Genomic DNA, 23,027 nt, shown 5'->3' with positions numbered 1-23,027 from the left:
TCTCTCCATATTTTGAAACAGGCTTTCTGTTGGAATGACATGCTTCTCTGGGATTCCACTCCCACCATGTGGCTTAAGTTTCCTACAGTCATCTGCTCCAGGAACTCTCCTCCTAGTGCCTTGCAACCAGATGTGCCATTGTCAGTTTCATCTCAAAGAGATTTCAGAGTTGGCACCATGCGGGGCAGGGTAAGAGGAGCCCTCCGTCCAGATGAGTCAGCACTCACTGGTGTGGTCTGATAGCACTCAGGGGAGAGCAGACCAATCAATGCCTGTGAGCTGTAACTTTCTCAGCACAGTGAGAGTCTCTATTTTTTTTTTTTTTTTTTGAGTTGGAGTCTCACTCTGTCGCCCAGACTGGAGTACAGTGGCCGCTCCCGGCCACCACAGCCTTGACCTGCTGGGCTCTGGCGATCCTTCCGCCTCAGCCTTCCAAGTAGTCGGAACTGCAGGTGTGCGCTACCACGCCCAGCTGATTTTTTTATTTATTGTAGAGATGAGGTCTCACTGCCCAGGCGGGTCTCGAACCCGCAAGCTCAGGCAATCCACTCACCTCAGCCTCCCAAAGGCGCGGGATGACAGGCTGAGCCACCGAGCCCGGCTGACGGTCTCTATTACCTAGAGGCCAACTCTCCTGCCCCCAGGTGTAACCAGACTGGCCCTTTATTTTTAAATTTTTTTTTTATTTTAAAGATGTGGGGTACAATTCAGGGTTAGTATGTAAATGTTCATTATGCAGGTACCCTTGTGGATGAGGTGCGCCCCCTCTTCCCCCGACAGATTCCCACTACTGCCAATCCTGCATCCCTTCCCCCTGTCCTCGGGCAGTCTCTCACTACTGCCAATCTTTTTCTTATAGTATTACAGTAATTGTTCAAGGTCCGCTTATGAGTGAGAACATGTGACACTCGGTTCTTTGTTTCTGTGACAGATCACTCAGTATTATAGACTCTAAGTCCATTCAGGTTGCTGTGAAGTTCATGACTTTGTCCTTCTTATGGCTGTGTAATATTTCATCATGTATATGTACCACATTTTTTTTATCCAGTCCTCTTTCAATGGGCAGCACGGTTGGTTCCATGTTCCTGCTATTCTGAACAATGCTGCAATAAGCATATGTGCGCAGGTATCTTTTTCATAGAATGATTTGAGTTCCTCCGGATGTAATCCTAGTAGGGGAATTGTGGGGTCATATGGATGGTCGAGTTTTAGATCTTTTAGAAGTCGCCACACTGTTTTCCACAGAGGCTGTACCAGTTTACACTCCCACCAACAATAATAGAAGTGTTCCCTTTTCATCGCGTCCTCTCCGGCATCTGTTGTTTTTTGAATCAGACTGGCCCTTTAAGAACTCCAGAACCTTTGAAGCCAGAGCTCTCTAATTTCCAATTCTTGCTCACCATTTATGGGCTGCGTGATTTTGAGCAAGTTACTGAGCCTCTCTGAGCCACAATTTTCTCATTTGCAAAATGGAGATAGTAAGATAGTCAATCGAAAGGCAGTGTTAGAATAAAAGGAGCTGATGTACCTGAGTAGCCTGAAGCTGGGTGCAGATCGAGCTTTCCATAAATCGTAGCTAATATTATTATCTGGCTCTGCACACCTCTCTTCATAAATGCATACCGTTCTGGCCATGGCAAATATTCAGTAAGGACTCTTCTTTAAGAGAAATTGAGCCTCATTTCTAAGCAGTTTAAGAAAAAAAAGGGGGAATCCCTTGGCTTCAGTGACTGGAACGCCCAGGGAGGGGCTAGCCTCGAACTCGGAGCTTGGCTTCCCTCTGATCTTCATGTCATCGTCTCCCGTGGCACCTGATGGCTTCCTTTATGGAGTGGGAGGAGGGGACATGGGGCCAGAGACCCACTGGAGACTTCCAAGATCCCCAAAAGTTAGATGTACGCACGTCACCTAAAATCCTAAATGGATAAAAAGTACCTGAAGCCCCATCTCAGAAAAATCCTAAGTGATGTGCTGTTCTGACCTGGTTCCCTGCTGCCAGGTGCAAGAGAGAAGGCAGAGAACTCTGGGCCACTGGAGATGCCCTTGGAGCTCCTGGGTGTGCAGTCTCTATCCCTGGAAATAAAGGAATATTGTGGCTGGTTGTTTACAGAGCGTTAGAGTCTTAAATCAAATCTCTGTTGGAGAATTTTCCTAGGTCACTGCCAACACAGTCTCACACGCTTTGGTTCATGAAACGCCAGGGTCTGTGGTATCCTGTCATCCCTGTGGGCTGTCTCTGTAGTGCTGTTCGTTTCTGAAGGTTATTATTCCGGGTTTGCTGTCTGCAGCCCCAGTCAAACGTTAAGTTCAGAAGTTCCTTTGAAGGATGATGAGTTTAAAAGATCAACTTAATTTTAAAATAAACTTTTTGAGTTTTCAACACAAATTGTTATTTATGGCAAATTAACTTTTTTTTTTTTTTAAGATAAAGGAAGTCAGTTTTCAGCTCCTGGGCTGATTGGCAAAATGTCACAAACAAGTAAATGAACATATAAATGTGACAAATTTTAATTTTAGGTTTTAGACTGAAATGAATTTTGTCATCTGAAATTCTTATCTGATGGTTAAGCTTTATTTTTTTCATCAAACTTGCCCTATCTTTTGCTTCTCTTAATGCCCACAACTTCTCAATATCTAAGAGGTTATAATAAGCATATAGATAGATAAATTGTAAGCGGGAAAACCAGAAAGCAGAGTCATAACAGGTATATTTTGAGAACAGGTAGTTTTTTAGCTTTCTTGATTTTTTATGATTTAAGCATGCATAAAATGCTCCTTGGCCAGGTGCAGTGGCTCATTCCTATAATCCCAGCACTTTTGGAGGCTGAGGCAAGAGGATTGTTGGAGGCCAAGAGTTTGAGACCAGCCCAGGTAACATAGTGAGACCTCATCTCCGCAATTACAAAAAATAAAATTAAATTAAAAATTATTTTAAAAAATACTCCAGAATGTAGTTCGGAGATAGGATCTGAATTTGAGAAAATGTTTGGTTGAAATTTTTCTTGATGGATTAACCCTTTTCTTGCCTCCTTGATCCTGGTACTATTCTGAGAACTCTGGCTTTTTTTTTTTTGGTAAAGACAAGGTCTTTGTATATTGCCCAGGCTGGTCTTGAACTCCTGGACTCAGGCAATCCTCCTGCCTTGGCCTCCCAAAGTGCTGGGATTACGGGAATGAGACACTGTGCCTGGCCTGGCTCATCCTTTATTCAGACGCGTTTAGCTTTCTCCTGCGCTCACCCTGCCTCACCTGGCCACCCACCCAGGCATGGGAAGGCTGCTTTCCTAATAGACCATTTCCCCCTCAGGGGAGCTCTGCCAACAATTAGAGGAGTGATTATAATCCCACTACTACATTCTTGAACAGTTCACGTGAATTCGAAGATAAATCAAGGAATCTGAAAGATACTTTGAGCTCATTGTGGGTGACGTTGAGTGTCCCCTCTCTTTTACCATCAGAATTTCATGGGGGATGTTTTGAAAGACAGTGCGTTAGGGCTTTATGGAGGTCAAAGACTGATGTTGGGGTCAAGTGCGTTTACAATGAAATCCAAACTCCTCTAGGCACTGCAGTATCAGGCCTTTGGCCTGCTCCAGCCTGTCAGCTAGGCTCTCCCTTGGTCCATGCGTGATGTTCCAGCCATGCTGCCCTTGCAGTTCAGAGAACAGCCGGAGCTCTTCCCAGCCACCAGGCCTTTCACCTGTCATTCCTCTGCCTGGGGTGCTCCTTCACACGTCCCTCCACTGACTGGCTCCTGCTCCTTCTTCCCCTAAATGCCATCTCCTCGGCGAGGCTGCTCCCGATTTCTCTTCCTGATGCACTTCTCATCCCATTGATCTTTATTCCAGCGCCTCTGTTGTTTCCTTCAGAGCACTTACCGTAGCCTAAAGTTTTATTTGTTGTGTTTCCGTAATTGTGTCTCCCACGGGACTGAAGGCTCCATGGGACAGGAACTGTTTTGGTTATCGGCACATCCCCAGTACACAGGACAGTGCTGGGCTTTTATTAATAGTAGGATCTCAGTAAGTAAAGACCGAGTGAATGAGTGATTGAGTTGAATGTAACCTATGCCCTTCAGAAAGATTTCTGAAGTTGCAGAAGCTTCCTTATCAAAGGAGTGATCTCTTTCTCAGCAGTCCCCAAAGGCAAGCATCACCTGACCCAGGTGATCCGGAGGAGCTAACCCTGGAAGAAATACAGGGGCCTTCACCCAGGGCAAGGATTTTCTGCAGTCATCCTAGATCAGTGGTTGAATACATTGAGAAGCAACTGTGTTAGAATGGCCAAGAACATGATCTCATAGTTAGCGCTGGCTCATAGTCAGTGTTATATAAATGTTGATGATTATATGAAACAAAATCTTCATGTGCAGAAAGTGTTTCCAGAGGCAGCATCACGTGATGGTTAAAGTTGCAGCCTCTGCCATCAGACTGCCTGTGGTTAGCCTTGGATCTCCCTCTACATTCCAGAAAAATAGCATGGGGCTGATATTGTAGATCAAAGAGTTCATCTTGTGTGACACTTCTAACAGTTAGTGCCATCTGCCCTGTTAACCCCAAAGGCTGACAGTGCTCTTTCTGAAGAAGGAAACACAAAACACACACATACACACACACACACACACACACACACACACACACACACACACACAAAGAAACCCCCTGAAGACAAAAGATTAGCTCTTGGGAACCCCCTAGTAAAGTTTGTTCTTTTGAAAAGGTGGGCTGTATTTACTTTGTTCCCACAATTTTAGATTTGTAACAGTAAAAAATGATCTCACATTTCACAATATGTTGGTCTTTCCAAGAAAGCATGATCCTTAACACTTGATAACTTTTGAGTTGATTCTCTGTTAAATAAAGTTTTATTCTTTAATCCACAGGTCACGGTTCTTATCCACGTGAACACACATGGCTCTGTTACGAAAAAGTAAGATTATAACTTTTGAAAATAATGATTAAAAACAGATATTTGCCACTGTTTTGATGCCGAGGCTTTTTCTTCTTCTTCTCCTTCTCTCTGGAATTGTCTTTGATTTTCTTGGATTGTTTTTCCACAGGCAATTTTTGGCATCATCATTTCAGGATGACTCTATTGGAAAGTCATTGAGTATTTCAGAAGTGGACTTATCATGAGAGGGGTCATATATTTCTCCAAAACCTGCAAATAGGCCAGGCTTGGTGGCTCAGCCTGTAATCCCAGCACAAGTAAATTGCCTGAGCCCGTGGGTTCGAGACCAGCCCTGACAACTTGGTGAGACCTTATCTCTACAATAAATCAAAAATTAGCCGGGCGTGGAAGCACATGCCTGTAGTTCTGGCTACTTGGAAGGCTGAGGTGGAAGGATCGCTGGAGTCTAGCAGGTCAACAAAGGGGTGGCCGTGAGTGTGCCACTGCACTCTAGCCTGGGTGATGGAATGAGGCTCCAACTCAAAAAAAACCAAACTTGTAAATAGGCCGGGCACAGTGGCTCAAGCCTGTAATCCCAGTACTTTGGGAGGCCGAAATGAGAGGACTGGCGGAGCCCACGGCTGGGCATGGTAGTGCACACCTGTAGTTCGTTCCAGCTACTTGGAAGGATGAGGCAGAAGGATCGCCTGAGCCCAACGGGTCAATACTGGGGTGGCCGTGGAGTGCCACTGCAGTCTAGCCTGGGTGATGAAATGAGACTCCAACTCAAAAAAAAAACAACTTGCAAATATAATTTATTTTCTCATTCTAAATAAGTATTCATGTTAACGTTTAATCTGGCATTTGTAACCTTGCATTTGTATCTTGAAAGGGTTACCTCAAATCTTCAGACTCATCAAAAGCAGGATTTGCCCCTGACTTTAGATCTAATAATTTGTGAATTTGAGGGAAAAATGCAATAACCTAATTGTGTTACTGTTACCCTCAGGGTAGAGTTACCTGATTTCGGGAATGAAAACACAGGGCAGTCAGTTAAATTTTAATTTCAGATGAACAATGAAAAAAAAATTTGTGTATGTCCCAAATATTAAAAAATTAATTAAAAAAAAATTAATCTGGCCACCATTGAAAGGGTCAGATGGTAAGAGGCATGGGGCCACCCCCTCAAACTGGCTGTGGTGGTGAGTATTAATGAGACCCATTGATAAACTCTAGAACTTTGTCCCTTAAAATCTGCTGCCTCTCTGTAGGTTAGTTTTAAGCAGAATCTAGTGTCTTGTGATCTCCGGCTGAATCTGAAAACCCACTCGGGCGGGTAGAGCAGGGTGTCAGCAGGGTAGACACACAGCCTCAGAGTGTAGTTCTGGGAGGTCTCCGTGGAGACTTTTCAACTCCTTTCTTTTACAGATGGAAGGACAAAGGCCTCAGGACCAGAAAAAAGATCAGCATGAGGCCAATAGATTCAGTATCTTATTGCATAAACATAATAATACATAACAGTTATAAAGTCTTCCCTGAGCCTACATTGTCCTTAACTCTGGGAACAGTAGTGTGAAGTCACGCCTACCATTGCAAGCCCCATTTAGCAGATGAACACACCGAGGCTCGGAGAAGTTAAGATACCTGGCCAAGGTCTTACAGCAAGGAGTGGCAGGAACGAGGTTTGAGTCTGACTTCAAATTCCTACTCTTCCCCCTTTTACCGACTTCTTCCAGACTTTAGGGGTGTGTGCACAACATATGGCACGGTACCATCTTCTCGGTTTTCCATAATTGGTGTTCCTTCTGTCTTATATGTTACTTAGTATGTCCTTTAAATGGACTCATTTAAAAAATCTATAAGTGGTGGCTCAGCCTGTAATTCCGTGCCTTTGGGAGGCTGAGGTGAGTGGACTGCCTGAGTCCGCGGGTTCGAGACCCGCCTGGGCAACTTGGTGAGACCTCATCTCTACAATAAATCAAAAATCAGCCGGGCGTGGTAGCGCCTGCCTGTAGTTCCGGCTACCTGGAAGGCTGAGGCGGAAGGATCGCCGGAGCCCAGCAGGTCGAGGCTGCGGTGGCCGGGAGCGGCCACTGCACTCCGGTCTGGGTGACAGTGAGACTCCAACTCAAAAAAAAAAAAAAAAAAAAATCTGTAAGCGTATCTTACAATAGAAAGTTTGTATCCACTGTCAATGGAAAGAGAATGATCTACTATTATTAAAAGAATGTAATTGTAAAAACATATACAGTTAGAAGAATGTTTTTCAGTCTGGGTAGCTTTTGTTGCCTGCCTGCACAGGAAATCAGAAAGACTGACTTTCTCACACTGTAATGTTGTAATGTCACTTAATGCTGTGAACATGAACTTCCTCAATCATTTCACATACAGCCAGTGGTACGTGCTCCAAACTCAAGAAAACACTATTCCACGCCACTCTCCGTCTCAGTAGATCCCCGGGGCAAATGGCTGACCCGGAAAGATGGTCCTGAAGAGAGCTGGAAGTGCTACTGGGGTCTCTGCACCCTCTGCCCAGGGCAAGAATTTTCTGCACTCCATCCTTGACCAGTGGTTGGATTAATTAGGAAGAACATGTTTTCATAATGAGTACTGGCTCATAATAAGCATTATATAAATGTTGACGACCGGGCTCGGTGGCTCAGCCTGTCATCCCAGCACTTTGGGAGGCCAAGGCGAGTGGATTGCCTGAGCTGGCAGGTCTCGAACCTGCCACTTGGTGCAACCTTGTCTCTAGAATAAGTCAAAAAAATTAGCTGGGGCTGGTAGTGTGCTCCTGCAGTTCCGGCTACTTGGCAGGCTGAGGTGGAAGGATCGCCGCAGCCCAGCAGGTCGACTACACCCCAGCCTGGGCGACGGAGTGAGACTCCAACTCAATAAATAAATAAACAAACAAACAATTAAATAAATAAATGTCAGCGATTATTTGAAACTCAATCTTCACGCACAGAAAGTGATTCCAGAGGCAGTTTCGTGTCATGATTAAAGTTGCGGCCTCTGCCGTCAGACTGCCTGGATTTAGCCTGAACCTTCCTTACACTGCTTCTGGGTGTCCTGGAAAAATAGCACCCAGGTGGCTTCTCTGTCCCACACACTATCTGCTTAAAGGAAGTCCCCAGACCACCACCTCTCTGTGTGTCATGGCGGGCATCTACTCGCATTGCTGTTCCAAACTCTTCTGCGTGATTTCAGGTCAGCAGGTTAAATGTTAATGTGTTTCCATTGTTCTTTCAGTTAATCAGGTGTTGCTGTTCCTTCTGATTTTGACCCTCGGTGTGATTCTGTATAAGAAAGTTCACAGGACAGCTGTGCCCAAGAATGAAGCAGGTAAGCCGGCCTGCCATCCATCCAGATGGAATACCGGGAATGTGGTTAGAATATTCCTTTAGGTCCATCCGATGACTGACTCGGGCAAGGGACAGTCTGGTCAGCTCCCAAGGATTTGCTGATGGAATATCCACACAGGCCAACTTTCCTGTTGTGCTCTAGAAGGATTAGTGTTATTAAAACGTTGGCATCTGTAAGATTCACGTGGAAGGATTGTGAAACCACACAACTGGCTCCCACCCGAGAGGTTTAGAGTCCCACCCGAGAGGAGGTATGGGGTGAGGCCTGAGAACTTGCATTTCTGGTAAGGTCCTGGCTGAGGTTGAGGTTGTGGGTTCTAGACCACACTTTTAGTGGATTGCACCGAATCCTTCCCCTTGGGAGCTTCTCATTGATCTTGCCATGAAAATTACCTTCTCTCTCCTCTCTCTGCTGGTTCATTCCCATCAGTTCACAAATAGCCTCTGAATTCTCAACTTGAAAGTGACCCTTCATTGACCCCGTGTCCTCGTTCAGTTGCATGGGAGGCCACTTTTCCCTCCTCAGGAGTAAATTCTGAGAGATAACACTTTTTATTTTATTTTATTTTTATTGAGTTGAAGTCTCACCCTGCTGCCCAGGCTAGAGTGCAGTGGCAGACTCACGGCCACCACAACTTCGACCTGCTGGGCTCAGGTGATCCTTCCACCTCAGCCTTCCAAGTAGCTGGAACCACAGGCTCGTGCCACCACGTCCGGCTAATTTTTTGATTTATTGTAGAGATGAGTTCTCGCCAAGTTGCCCAGGCTGGTCTCGAACCCCTGGGCTCAGGCAATCCTCTCGCCTTGGCCTCCCAAAGTGCTGGGATTACAGGCTTGAGTCACTACGCCCGGCTGAGAGATAACACTTTCACAACCCAAAGCACACGTGAAGTCAACCCCCACAGAAATGAAGATGCACTGTGTGTTTATTACATTTTTATTAATTTACTCTTTTATTAGTCAAACTAATACACTCATTTATGGAAGATACAGGAGAAAAAATATTACCTGTAGCTGTATCAGCCAAAGACAAATGCAGTTACTATTTTGGTGTGTAAAGTACATTCATCCCACAAATGTCTTTTAAACCTGATGCTAAGGGACTGGAGACACAACAGTGAACAAAACAATGTCCCGGCTCCCACAAAGCTGTTTTTTCTTTGTTATTTATTTATTTATTTATTTTGAGTTGGAGTCTCACTCTGTCGCCCAGTCTGGAGTGAGTGCTATGCTTCTGGCCACTGCAGCCTTGACCTGCTGGGCTCCAGTGATCCTTCGCCTCAGTCTTCCCAGGAGCCAGAACTACAGGCATGTGCTACCACGCCCAGCTCATTTTTTTGGTTCATTGTGGAGATGAGGTCTTGCCAAGTCGCCCAGTTGGGTCTTGAACCCACAGGCTCAGGCAGTCCACTTGCCTCGGCCTCCCAAAGTGCTGGGATCACAGTGTTATTTTTTTAATTAAAAATGTTTCTTAAAAATAATTTGGTCTGAATTAACATTGAGAGCATCTGGTTCATCGGGCATATTCATAGTAGCCCTGAGCTGGCAATGATCCCTGGGGGCTTCAAACAGTGAATGGATGCTTGAAATGTATTATGTCCTTACAATGGGAGTTCATTCATTCTTTCTCTCTTTCTTTCTCTTTCTCCCTTTTTCCTTCCTTCCTGTCTTTCTTTCTCTTGTCTTTTTCTTTGAGTCAAGATCTCACTCTGTGGCCCAGACTGGAGTGCAGTGGTTCAATCACAGTTCACCTCACTGTAGCCTCCACTTCCTGGGCTCAGGTGATCCTTCCACCTCAGCCTCTCCAGTAGGTGAGACTACAGGCATGCTGTCATGCCTGGCTTACTTTTTAAAAATTTTTTTGTAGAGATGAGGTCTCGCTAGATTGCTCAGGCTGGCCTTGAGCTCCTGGGCTCAAGCAATTCTCCCACCTCAAGCCTCCCAAAGTGCTGGGATTACAGGCGTGAGCCACCGTGCCCGGCCTCATACCGCAGAGTACTTTCAACGGTAAAACGGAACGAGACTGATACAAGCTAGAGTACAAATGAACCTCAAAAACATTATGGTATGAAAGAAGGCAGACCCGAAAGACCACCTATTGTATGAGTTTATTTTTTATATGGAATTTCTAGAAAAGGCAAATCTGCGGGGATAGCAGATTGCTGGTTGGCTGGCGCTGGGTTTGGGAGAAGGCTGTTGCAGACAGGTTTAGGGGAACTTCCTGGGACAATGGGAGTGTTCTCACATCGGACTTTGGAGATGGCCAGACAACTCTATACATTTACTAGAAGTCATGGAGCTATATACTTACAATGGGAAAATTTAAAAAAATCTATGTTAATTTGCTTGGACCATAGTACAATATCACAGACTAGATGCCTAGAACAGTAGACGTCTTTTCTCACAGTTCTGGAGGTTGACATCTAAGATCAAGTTGCTGGCAGGATTGGTTCCTCCTGGAGTCGCTTAACTGTGTCCTCATGTGACCTTTTCTCTGTGCAACAGCCCTGGGGTATCTTCCTCTTCTTATTAGGGTACCAGTCCTGTTGGCCTAGACCCTCACCAAATGACCTTGTTTCTATTTAATTGCCTCTTTAAAGGCTCTGTCTCCAAATGCAGTCACATCCTCCGCTGCTGGGGTTAATGTTTTAACATATGAACTTTGAGGAGACACAATTCAGTCCATACCAGTATCTGAATTGTACCTCGATGAACTGTTCTAAAACAGAGGGAGAAGGGAGTCATGTGAGGTCCGGTGTCGACTGAGCTTCTGGTTCTTTACGCCTCACTCCCGGCCCATAAACCAACACACTTCTTCAACTAAGCCCACCACAGACGCCTTTCTCTGCAGAAAGAAATGGGGACGTTTTATAACAGCTGTTAAAACAACTGTAAGCAAATGCACATCCTGATGGATGAATCAGCTACGTACAGATAAACAAAGTGGACCACACGAATGGACCCATTAGCACATTTTAATCCCACTGTGTTAGTATAAAAAAGAATCAGTGAGCCGGGCTCGGTGGCTCAGCCTGTAATCCTGCGCCTTTGGAAGGCTGAGGTGAGTGGATTGCCCGAGCCCGCAGGTTCAAGACCCGCCTGGGCAGCGAGACCTCATCTCCACAATAAATCAAAAAATCAGCCGGGCGTGGTAGTGCGCGCCTGTAATTCCGGCTACTCGGAAGGCTGAGGCGGAAGGATCGCCAGAGCCCAGCAGCGAGGCTGCGGTGGCTGGGAGTGGCCACTGCACTCCAGTCTGGGCGACAGGTGAGGCTCCAACTCAAAAAAAAAAAAAAAAAAAGAATCAGTGTTATAAAATACTATTCAAAAGACGGTAGTGTTGTCATGGAAAGATGTTAGTGGTACATTAAGTGGGACAAGCAGATTGCAGAAGAAGTATGAAAAGTGGGATTCCATTTGGGTTTTGAAATAATACATGTGTAAGTTCTCTCTTCTTTGGCATTTACATGAATGGGCTGGGGGGACACACACCACGCAGGTAACTGGGAGAGAGAGGTCTACAGAGAACAGTCACGATTTACCAGGTACGCTTCTGTTGGGCTGGGATATTCTCAAGAAGTACGTATTAATGTTTATAGTTTTTGAGACATTAATTCAAAGAACTAGGGTCATAGGCTAAAGATCAGAGGCCCTGGGAAGTCCTATGCTGAAGAAAAGCATGGCGCCACTCTGTCATTTCCCATTCCACGTAATCTCTGATGATTTCCTCATGATGACTGTGCCGGTCATTCACTCCTGCCCCATCCAGTGTGAGGCGAGTTAATACATTTGCCTGAAACCATCCCCATTTGAAATGGGATCCTGAGTCTTGGCCCTGGGAGAGCAGACTGTTTCATCTCTTCTAGAAACAGGCATGGTCTGATAGAGTCGCATGTGGGAGCAGACCATGGCAATACCATTTCTAGTCTATTTTGCCCTCGCTTTGGTGTTTTCCAATTTGATTAGGTGCCAAATGCCTCTCATGGCCGGTGCTTTTAATGCGCTGCTCAGGCACTAGTCGGTACAATGGATCCAAACAGTCCAGCAGACAGTTCCCAGAGAAACTGCAAGGGTGGAGCCTGGATGCAGGTTTACAGCTAATAAGCCTTTCCACCACATTCTCCAGTGTCTTATCCTTCCTTTGCTCCAGGGGACCCTTTTTAGAAGAGTGTAGGCTGATTGGTGTAGGCTGATTCCCGGCTTCTCTACTGAGAACAGGCCCTTCAGGAGAGTGGTGTGTGACATCGTGTGACATGTCAGCAGCAGGGCTGCACACTCGCTGTTCGACCATCCTTTGGGGTGTCCCCGCTTTTCCTGGGGACACTTGCTCCTCCCTGCTGTCTGCTGAGCCCTCTGCCTGAACCTGGCAGCCACCTGGTCAACCCTTCCCTCTCTCCTTGCCCCTAGGTATAGCCCATGAACCATTTCCCCAGGGCCCTGTTCTCTAAGGCTCATTCATTAATTCCATTTAATTCATTTCAGCAAACTTCTGTTAAGCACTTTCAAGGTGCCAGACTCAGTGGGGAGAATATAATGAGTTTATAATCTAGTGGAGGAAACAGGCACATGTAAACAGATTCTTCCAGTGCAATGTGTCAAGTGCTCGGACAGAGGCATCTAATAGACTCATCTATCCATCCAAACTGTATTAAGAATCTACAGTGTTGCTAGGCACGGGGTTAGTGGCAGAGGACACAGAGATGAACAAGATAGCAGCCCTGTCCTCACAAAGATCCCAGTGTCCTGGGAGAAAAAAGAAAGTTCCATTGCAACCAAATCAATTTTAATGTAACTAATAAATCCAACCACAGGTGGAGACACGGCATAGGCGAGGGGTATACTGCTTTGTGTAGGGAGCTGCGAAAGGCTCCCCAGAGGATTTGATGTCTGTCCCGCATTTGGAATTAATCTGTAAGCAATGCAGGAGAGGATGGAAAAAGTATTTCGGGCATCAGGAACAGCATATGCAAAGGCACTGAGATAAGAGTCAACGTGATACATTCAGGGAGACACGAGGAGCTTGGTATTGCTAAAACAGAAAAAGACAAGGCTGGAAAAGCCAGCAGGGGTTGGATCATGGGGGAGCTTTGTGCACCAGGTAAAGGAGCATGACTTTTCCTGTTAGGAACCACTGAAAAACTTTCGGCAGTGAAGTGACATAGTCTAATTTGCATTTTGTTACCTACCTGCCGGCAGGTAACAGACCCCCTGATTAGGGGACCTCCCGAAGATGATAGCTTAGACCCAAAGGAATAATCCTTAAGAAACATTGTTTTGTTTATTTATAAAAATTACCCATAGTTATTTTAGACAACTCAGAAAATATAAACACAAATAAGATTGAAGTCACTCATAATTCCATAACTAGACACAGGCCTATTTGCAAATACATATGTATCAAATTGGGATCAAATCCCAGAGAGAATTTTGTATTCTCTTCCCCCTGAAGTGTACATTCCAAGCACTTCCTCATGTCAGTAAACATGTCATGAAAAAAAAAACAACAATATTCTAGTGGTAGAAATTTCAGATGTGTTGCAAGCTGGGGGGAAAAGACAGAGGAGGAGAAAGGGGACATCATTCGATGCTCCCTAAATCACACACAGCACAGGAGCTGATAGCTAATTTCAATAAATGCTTATTGAATGAAATATCAGTTAGAACCGCCCTGGGCCCCAGTGGCAGGTTTTGCTAAAGGCACCTGTGTAGAGAAAGAGAGAGGTGGTCATCGATAGAGGACACTTACATACTGATCACCATCCTTCATGACTGAAAGTTGTATTGGGGCACCAAAGTATAATGTTGCCGGGCTTGGTGGCTCAGCCTGTAATCCCTGCGCCTTTGGGAGGCTGAGGTGAGTGGATTGCCTGAGCGGGTTTGAGACCCGCCTGGGCAACTTGGCGAGACCTCATCTCTACAATAAATCAAAAATCAGCCAGGTGTGGTAGCGCCTGCCTGTAATTCCGGCTACTCGGAATGCTGAGGTGGAAGGATCGCTGGAGCCCAGAGGGTTGAGGCTGCGGTGGCCAGGAGCGGCCACTGCACTCCAGTCTGGGCGACAGAGTGAGATTCCCACTCAAAAAAACAAACAAACAAACAAACAAAAAAACCAAAGTATAGTGTTATGGCACTGGTATTTCATATGATCTGACAGCCAATGCTGAGAAGAATAATCAACTATTCACCTATGTGTGTATCACCCTCTTTCATTTTGGCCTTCCTTTTTCTGTCAGCATTTGAGAAACCTGACTAGAGGGTGACTAGGGACAAGCAAATGGCAAGTAGTGTGTCTTACAGCAGTGCAGGTGAGAAAAATAAATATTCTGATTCAGGGAAGAACTGAGGATGGTGGAGTCAGTGGGGCTTTCAGTTCTTTATGTCTTTTTCTTTTTTTTTTTTTGAGTTGGAGTCTCACTCTGCCGCCCAGACTGGCCCCGCTCCCGGCCACTGCAGCCTCGACCCGCTGGGCTCCGGCGATCCTTCAGCCTCTGCCTTCCAAGTAGCTGGAACTACAGGCGCGTGCTACCACGCCCGGCTAGTTTTTGATTTATTGTAAAGATGAGGTCTCGCTGCCCAGGCGGGTCTTGAACCCACGGGCTCAGGCAATCCACTCACCTCAGCCTCCCAAGGCACGGGATAACAGGCTGAGCCACCGAGCCCGGCTTCTTTATGTCTTTTTCAACTCTGTGTGTGCATTAGGCTATCCAATTGGACCCCGTAAGGGACTAAGGAACTTCTAACACAATAGTGACTTAAACAGCAGTTTATTTTCTCTCTCAACTGTAAGTCTGATGTATCAGTCCCACCACCCTCCAGATCGAGGTTCCTTCCATCTTATGGTTCTGGTGTCCTTAGCAGGTAGCTTTCATCTCGTGGTGTGGGGTGGCTTTGCTCCAGCTCCTGCCATCGTATCAATATTCCAGCCCATGGGAAGGGAAAAGGGGGCAGCGGGGAGGGTGAGCACTCATTTGGAGGGCAGACCCAGGAGTTGCCCACATGACTTAGACTAACATCCCGTTGGCCAGAACGTGATCACATAGCAAGGGAGCCTGGGTAAAACAGTTTTCGTGGTTGGCTACGTGCCAGCTGAAATTCCAAAGTGCAGGAAGGAAGGAGAGGCAGGACATTGGATATCCATCAGCCGTCCCTTCCACACTATGCTATCTTCTCCTGGAGGGCGGAGCATGAGTTGAACTGGCTCTACCGTGAAATCCCTTCATGTTCCAAGACCCTGGTTTTGATGTTTCCAGATGATGACTCCGAGACTGGCGAAGACCTGGAAGAGGAGATTCCCGTGGTGATCTGTGCCGCAGCAGGGAGAATGGGTGCTGCCATGGCCGCCATCAACAGCATCTACAGCAACACCGACGCCAACATCTTGTTCTATGTCGTTGGGCTCCGGAACACTCTGTCTCGAATACGGTAACTTGGGTACTACGAACTCAGAACTTCCTACTTCCTTTTAATTTTCCTTATCTTTCCTTAAACGCATTCCTTTTCTTTTTGGATCAGTGACTGTCATTATAATTCTTTTTTTGGGGGGGGGGTTGGTTGGGGTCTCACTCTGTCACCCAGGCTGGAGTGCAGTGGCGTGATCATGGTTCACTGCAGCCTTGACCTCCGGGTCCCAGGCGATCCTTCCACCTTAGTTTCCCAAGTAGCTGGGACTACAGGCACATGCCACCTCACCTGGCTAATTTTTTTGGAAGTAATGAGGGGACGTCCCGAGCTATGCCTGGGGGATGGTAGAGCAATGTATCATTCTGCAGAGGTGAATTATCTAATAAATGAAAGAATCTCAATCCTTAAGCAGAGTGTATGAAAGTCCTTCTTTCTAAAATGACTTCTCTTTTGTCTGCCTTCTTTTTTTTTTTTTTTTTTGAGTTGGAGTCTCACTCTGTCGCCCAGGCTGGAGGGCAGTGGCACACTTCTGGCCATCGCAGCCTTGACCTGCTGGGCACAGGTGATCCTTCCGCCTCGGCCTTCCAAGTAGTCAGAGCTACAGGCGCTGTGCTATCATGCCCAGCTAATTTTTTTATTTATTGTAGAGGCGACGTCTCGCCAAGTTGCCTGGGCTGGTCTTGAACCCGCAGGCTCAGGCAATCCACTCACCTCGGCCTCTCAAAGTGCTGGGATTACAGACTGAGCCACCAAGCCGGGCCTTGTCCGCCTTTTGAATCCAAGAGAATATTAATATACCTTAACTATTTTAATGTGACTCAAAATCATAACAATGTAATTTTTGAACTGCAAATTTATAATTTGTATATCATAATTTTGAACAAATCTTTTCCTATCACATATTATACTAAAGAGTCAACTGAAGTTAGATTAAGAAAAATTAAACAGAAAATCAAAATTTAAATGTATTATAAAAATATAAGGTAACTGATATGGAGAAGCCTCTTTGGGCTAAGAAATCATTAAGGAAAAACTGACAACATTTTTGACTGCATAACACTTTAAAACTTTTCAATGATGAAAAACGCAAGTGAAATTAATCATATGAAAGATGAGAAGAAAATGTTTATGACATGATTGCACACAAAAGATTACTATCCAAAATAAAGAATTGTTACAACATGTTTTAAAAACACAGCATCTAGTAGAAAAATGAGCACAGACTATGAAATGACAATTTCAGAAGAAAAAATACATGGGAAAAGATAGTCTATGTTCCTAATGAGAAGTGAACTAAAAGGTATTCCCATGACAGATACTGGGTGACATGATTTTTTATTCATCAGGTTGGCAACAATTCAGTAGAACAACACTATCCAGTGCAGGAAAACGAACATACTTATTCCTTGTTTACAGAATGGACATTGTATACACCAGTGAAGCATTTTGAGAGGATAATATGGCAATATCTATCCACGGATTCTATGTGTATATAATTCGACACCCTGTACCATTCCCATTGCTAGGAATCTGTACTACAAAAATTCTAGTGATTATTTCCAAAATGTATGTACGGCAACTTTAGTTTCAGCATCATGTGAACTCGTAAGAACACTTCCAAGTGCTTCAAGGCCCCCCAACGGAAGAAGCTGTTGAAACAGAGAGGAGGCGATCTGTATTCACGAATGCAGGCGATCCCCAGGGCACATTGTTAAGTGGGAAAGCAAATTGCAGCACAACTCATGTAGTATGATCCACTTTACGAAAGCTCAAAACTCATAACTCTAAGTGTCTGCAGGTATACATCTGTGTTTCTGGAGAGAAAAAGAACAGGGAAGATGGTATCAGACTGTGAACACCAACTGAGGAAGGGAAGTTCCAGCTGTTTCGGTATTAGTTTATCCTTCATCAGGAGAATGTACTTATGCACTGCTTTTATTATTACATGTTTTTGAAATGGTACCGTCAGGAGGAACTGAGGTCTGTTAGGGGTTTGTCCCTGATCTAAATGGCCCTTGGCTGCCGAAGGTCTTGAGGGCTTGTGTGTGCTTTCTAGGTGTTCTGTTCCATTTCTTACTTTCCTGATCGCTTACTGATGCTGATCATGAACTTAGCCTGCTGTTTGCAGCCCTTTAATTATCCATGGGTATGAAAATCTGATAGCCAAGCCTAACAGGAGGGCATGTGCAATCTGCTCTGAGTAAGTCTCTGTACTTAACAGAAGGCAAGAGCTTTGTGACTTTCTGACTTTTGGGTGGGGCTGTCCAGTTCACTCTTTACCCTTTTTTAAGTATTTAAAAACTTTTTTCATCGAAGTAGAATCCCAAACCAGAAAATTGTACAGCTTAGTGAATCATCACAAACTAAGCACATTTATGTAACATCCACATCCCCTCCCATACCTGGTATAATCTGTCTTTTCAATTTTGCCATTTTGATGGGTGTCTCGTGGTAACTCGTTGTGGTTTTAATGTAGGGTGTTCCCTTGCTTCCAATGCAGTTGAGCACTTCGTGACCATTAGGAAGTGTGTGTTCAAGTCTCTTGCCTATTTTTCTGTTCGGTCGCCTGTCTTCTTATTGACACGACTGCTTTTTATGGGTTAGATATTGCAGATCTAAATTTTGTTAAGATTTCATTCTTTTGTGGATTTTTCATCAACAAGAAATGATATCGTGAAACTGATTAACATTGTCTCCCCCAACGACCATGCTTGACTAGTTCAGAAAAAAACATTAAAAAAAATTATCTGTGACTGGGTGTGGTGGCTCGCATCTGTAATCCCAGCACTTTGGGAGGCCGAGCTGAGAGGATTGCCTGAGCCCACGGGTGCGAGACCAGCCTGGGCAACTTGGCGAGATTTCGTCTCTACAATAAATCAAAAAATTAGCTGGACATCGTGGCACGTGCCTGTAGTTCCAGCTACTTGGAAAGCTGAGGCGGAAGGATTGCCTGAGCCCAGCAGGACGAGGCTGCGGTGACCAGGATCATGTCACTGCCCTCCAGCCTGGGTGACAGAGTGAGACTCTGACTCAAAAAAAAATTAATTACTACCATATGTGGCTTTAGCTATTGGAAACTTTATTTTGATTATTTCTACCAAGAATTCCATTATGACTTGGATAAGAGATAGAAGTTCTACAAGACTGAGACATGGAAAGGGGAAGAAGACAGACAAGGTAGACAGATGGGAAAGGTTGAGGCACAGAGTCACAGGGACAAAAGTACATTTGAATCAACCTTGGAGTCAAAACAGCAGAGTAAAATTGATTTCAGTCAAAAAGTTGAAGGCTCAGAGCGTCCTGCTTCATAATATTTCAGAGCCGTTACCAAGGGCAAAGATAGTACCAGCAACCACAGATGCTGCTTTTTAAGGAATAAGGAACACTGTTGTTCTTTCTGTTTCCTGGGGAAATTATTTGGATCTGGGGAGACATTTGGTTATTACTCTTTTGCTTCATTTCCTTTGCAGAAGGAGTTTCGCTATGGGGGTGGAAGAAGGAAAGATTTTAAAGCCACACCGGATGCAGGAAGAATTAGAAAAAATTATAGGCCAAACTATACTGAGTTTACACATATTTTATGTTTAGCTTTCTATGGAGGCAGCAGATTGATTAACCCTGGGGCAATAAACAAACTGAGGAAAGATATGAAACATGTACTCGAAGGGTTTTTGTCGTCTCTTTAGAAAATGGATCGAACATTCTAAACTGAGAGAAATAAACTTTAAAGTTGTGGAGTTCAACCCTGTGGTCCTCAAAGGGAAGATCAGACCAGACTCTTCACGGCCTGAACTGCTCCAACCTGTAAGTAGGCAGCACGTGCATGCCGAGACCGTCCTGGGGAGGCCCCCGTCCCTAGGAGGCAAGCCACCCGGATGCACGTGGAATAGCTTTGAATCCTCCTGGGGTTAGATCGCCACAAACTCTACTTATTTATAATGTATGAACCACCTGCTCCAGAAGGGTTTGAAGACAGTTTACAGAAACATAATGAAGCTATTAAAGAAGAAGTGAAGCATAAAAAATGTAGCTCGCGATTATGACTGTGAATTTGGTCAGTGGAGGAGGGCGCAGGAAGGGGCCAGGCAGTGAGGCCAAGAAAAAAATGTCCCAAACCCATCAGCTTTACACGCACTGTGATTGTACATTAAATTTAGCAGAGTATCCTAGAAGCTGAGATAAAAACAGCAGCATTATGGGTTATATATTTCACAGTATTGACCAAGATCATATTTTAAGAGATAACCTTTCTCGGCACTGGAAATCCTAAGGCATTTTACTGCACGTGTTCTTGACAAAAGGGACCTGCCCTCTCCTGCATAGACAGTGGTGTTTTGATGGCAGTTTGCAAAACTTCAGCCTCTTTCTGCATGTGATTACTTAAATCCATCTTTGAAAATGAACTAACTTATAAGCCCTCTGTTTATTGATAGGATCTTTCTCCAATTCCAGATGTCAGGGTCCAAGCCGAGTTGGGGTTTTGGATTAAGCAGTGTTGTCACTAATGAAACTTTAAGACTCCCCCATCAGCAGCTCACATTTCTCTGGCCTTTTTCTGGTTTAAGGTGCTAAAAGGTTGAGCTTGCCGTTGGGATGATGCATGAGTATTTGCATGCATGCGCGCGTGGGAGTGTGTGTGTGTGTGTGTGTGTTTAAGGCTGATTTAGTGGACAGTTATGAGAATTGCTGAATGGGAGGAAGGCGGGCATTTGTGCCCCATCAGACTGACCAGGACACCTCCATGACCCCCATGGCAGTGGGTCACAGAGATAAGAGTGATAGGAACCTCAATACTCGGGTGCTGAATCTTGGAGGGTCACTGATCTGCCAACGCTGGTCTCAGTCCAGGCCCCAGATAGGTCGGGCACCAGGAAGCTTGGGTGAGGCATTTTTGTAGCCCCCATTTTATTCTCTCCAAATGAACTGAGGCTGTGGTCCAAGCTGATTCTCCAGCATCCCCATTACACCATATGCTTGTTCCCCACCATCATTTCTTTTGTTGTTTTAACAGCTGAACTTTGTTCGGTTTTATCTCCCGCTGCTCATCCACCAACATGAGAAAGTCATCTATTTGGACGATGATGTCATTGTACAAGGTACGCTCATTGACTGCCAAAAACCCTTGAACAAGGAGCAGCTGATAAGCAAAACAACTGTCTCTCTTCATTTTCCAAATAGCTATTTGACCAGTGAGTTTGACTGCTCATTAGAGTTGTGAGTACGGTATTGCTGTAAATTTGGGAATATTATGAACACAGGGGTTGATACTTCTCAGGACAGTCCAGTCCTCTAATTGTCACAGCCTGCAGTGAATGGCTTGGTAGCCTTTCCTTTCTCTGCATCCCTAAAAGCATGGAAATACAGTCTGGCTGATGACATTGTTAGGGGTGAGCGAAGTTTTGGTGTTTAAATGTTGTGTCCTAATTTTTCCACATCCGAATAGGATAAGCATTGGTGTGGAACCCACCCAGCACAGAAATAAGGAAATTTGACCAATGCCAATCTGAGCGTATGATCAAGCCACACCCAGCCCAAACTATTCTTATTAAGTAAATTGCTTTCTAATTTGGCACAAACTATTCTTTTTTTTGTTTGAGTTGGAGTCTCTGTCATCCAGGCTGGTGTGCAATGGCATGATCCCAGCTCATCACAGCTTGACCTCCTGGGTTCAGGAAATCCTTCTGCCCCAGCCTCCCGAGTAGTTGGGGCTAAAGGTGTGTGCCACCATGTCAGTCTTACTTTTTATTTTTATTTTTTGTAGAGATTAGGTCTCATTTGTGTTGGTCTCAAACTCCTGGGTTTAAACAATCCTCTCCCAGAGTGCTGAGATTATAGGTATGCCCGGCCTCAAAATATTCTTTTTTTTTTTTTTTTTTAGTTGGAGTCTCACTTTGTTGCCCAGGCTGGAGTGCAGTGGCATGCTCACGGCCACCCCAGCGTCGACTCACCGGGCTCAGGCGATCCTTCTGCCTCAGCCTTCCAAATAGCCAGAACTATAGGCATGCGCTGCCACGCCCGGCTAATTTTTTGATTTATTGTGTAGTGATGAGGTCTCGCCAAGTTGCCCAGGCTATTCTCAAACCCATGAGCGCAGGCAATCCTCTCACCTCGGCCTCCTAAAGTGCTGGGATTACAGGCTTGAGCCACCATACCCAGCCCAAACTATTCTTATTAAGTAAGTTGCCAAGCCACTTGAAATTGGGGATCCAATATACTACTCCCATAGTACAATCAGGAATTATTTAAGGTTCTAGCGAGCCCCCAAACAAATGCTATAACATTTTAACTTCTGGCGTTTCTAAATTCAGGTGATATCCAGGAACTGTATGATACCACCTTGGCTCTGGGCCACGCGGCAGCTTTTTCGGATGACTGCGATTTGCCTTCTGCTCAGGACATACACAGACTTGTGGGGCTGCAGGTGGGCACAGGCTCGGAAGTCCTACCATCTCCTCCCTTGGCCCTGTAGCTCTGACCCTTCTTGTTCCCTGCAACTCAAAATGAGTGTAATCTCCATCTTGAAAACCTGGATGGGTAATCTGAACTGCTGGGAGGCAGAACAACACGGGGGTCGAGATTTGGGGTCATACCTCAGTTTTCTTCCTTACCGGCTATGGGCGAGTTATTTAACCCTGCAAAGTCCCACCTTTCTTATCTGAAAAAAAAAAACATAGCCATGATGTCATTTTGCTGTGTTTTTTTTTTTTTGTGAGATATAATGAAATAAAATGAACTCAAGTGTCCAGCATGTGTAAATGCTTCAGAAATGATAGTTGGTACCTAAGTTGCTTATAATCACACTTCATGTCAGAGATGGTGTTTTCTGAGACTCGTTGGCACTGTTGGTTCTGTTTTCAGAGTTCTGATGGTCACTTCTTTTCTTCCTTTTCAGAAGAAAAAAATATTGCTTCTGTTCGAGGGTAAAGATTTCCTTACCCTGGTGGAAATGAGAAAAGTTGAAACTATATGTAATGCTGAAATCAAAGGAATACTTTGAAATATGAGGTGCTATTAAGAGTTGAATGCTGTTCTTTAAGATGAGTGCTAGCAGATAATTTTAAACGTGTGACATTTAAGACACTTCAAGATGTAGGCTCTGGGGCTAGGCTCGACTTTGTCAACATCTTGGCACTGTCACTTAGTAGCTTTATGATCTTGGGCAAATTACTTGGCCAATCACTGTCTCTCGCTTGTCCAATAGAGGTAATAGTGGGACTTGCCTTGTAGATTGTGATACTGACACATAGAAGGTGCTTGACTATGTCCATTCCTCTTGTGTCATGTTTGGGAGCATCACACTCAGTAGAAGAGACGGTCCTGCTTAATACTCCACTCAACAACTTCCACTGAGTGCTTACTGTGTGCCTGACA

The 23,027-nt window shown here is 45.0% G+C and overlaps 1 protein-coding gene across 1 annotated transcript in view; it reads left to right on the top strand.

Annotated features, from left to right (window-relative positions):
• The window catches only part of GLT8D2 (glycosyltransferase 8 domain containing 2), a 41,633-nt gene that overhangs the window by 10,146 nt on the left and 8,460 nt on the right, over positions 1–23,027 (top strand). Inside the window, exons 2-7 of the mRNA XM_008064123.2 lie at positions 4,883–4,929; positions 8,143–8,235; positions 15,506–15,677; positions 19,343–19,460; positions 20,668–20,752; positions 21,965–22,077. Of these exons, the coding sequence (XP_008062314.1) occupies positions 4,911–4,929; positions 8,143–8,235; positions 15,506–15,677; positions 19,343–19,460; positions 20,668–20,752; positions 21,965–22,077 (600 nt within the window). The 5' untranslated portion in view covers positions 4,883–4,910. The remainder of the gene's footprint in view (positions 1–4,882; positions 4,930–8,142; positions 8,236–15,505; positions 15,678–19,342; positions 19,461–20,667; positions 20,753–21,964; positions 22,078–23,027) is intronic.

This window comes from Carlito syrichta, unplaced genomic scaffold (genome assembly GCF_000164805.1).
Source record: "Carlito syrichta isolate Samal-C Ts95f unplaced genomic scaffold, Tarsius_syrichta-2.0.1 Scaffold307204, whole genome shotgun sequence".
In the NCBI taxonomy this organism is placed as follows: domain Eukaryota; kingdom Metazoa; phylum Chordata; class Mammalia; order Primates; family Tarsiidae; genus Carlito; species Carlito syrichta.
This window is presented reverse-complemented; position numbering and strand designations above follow the sequence as displayed.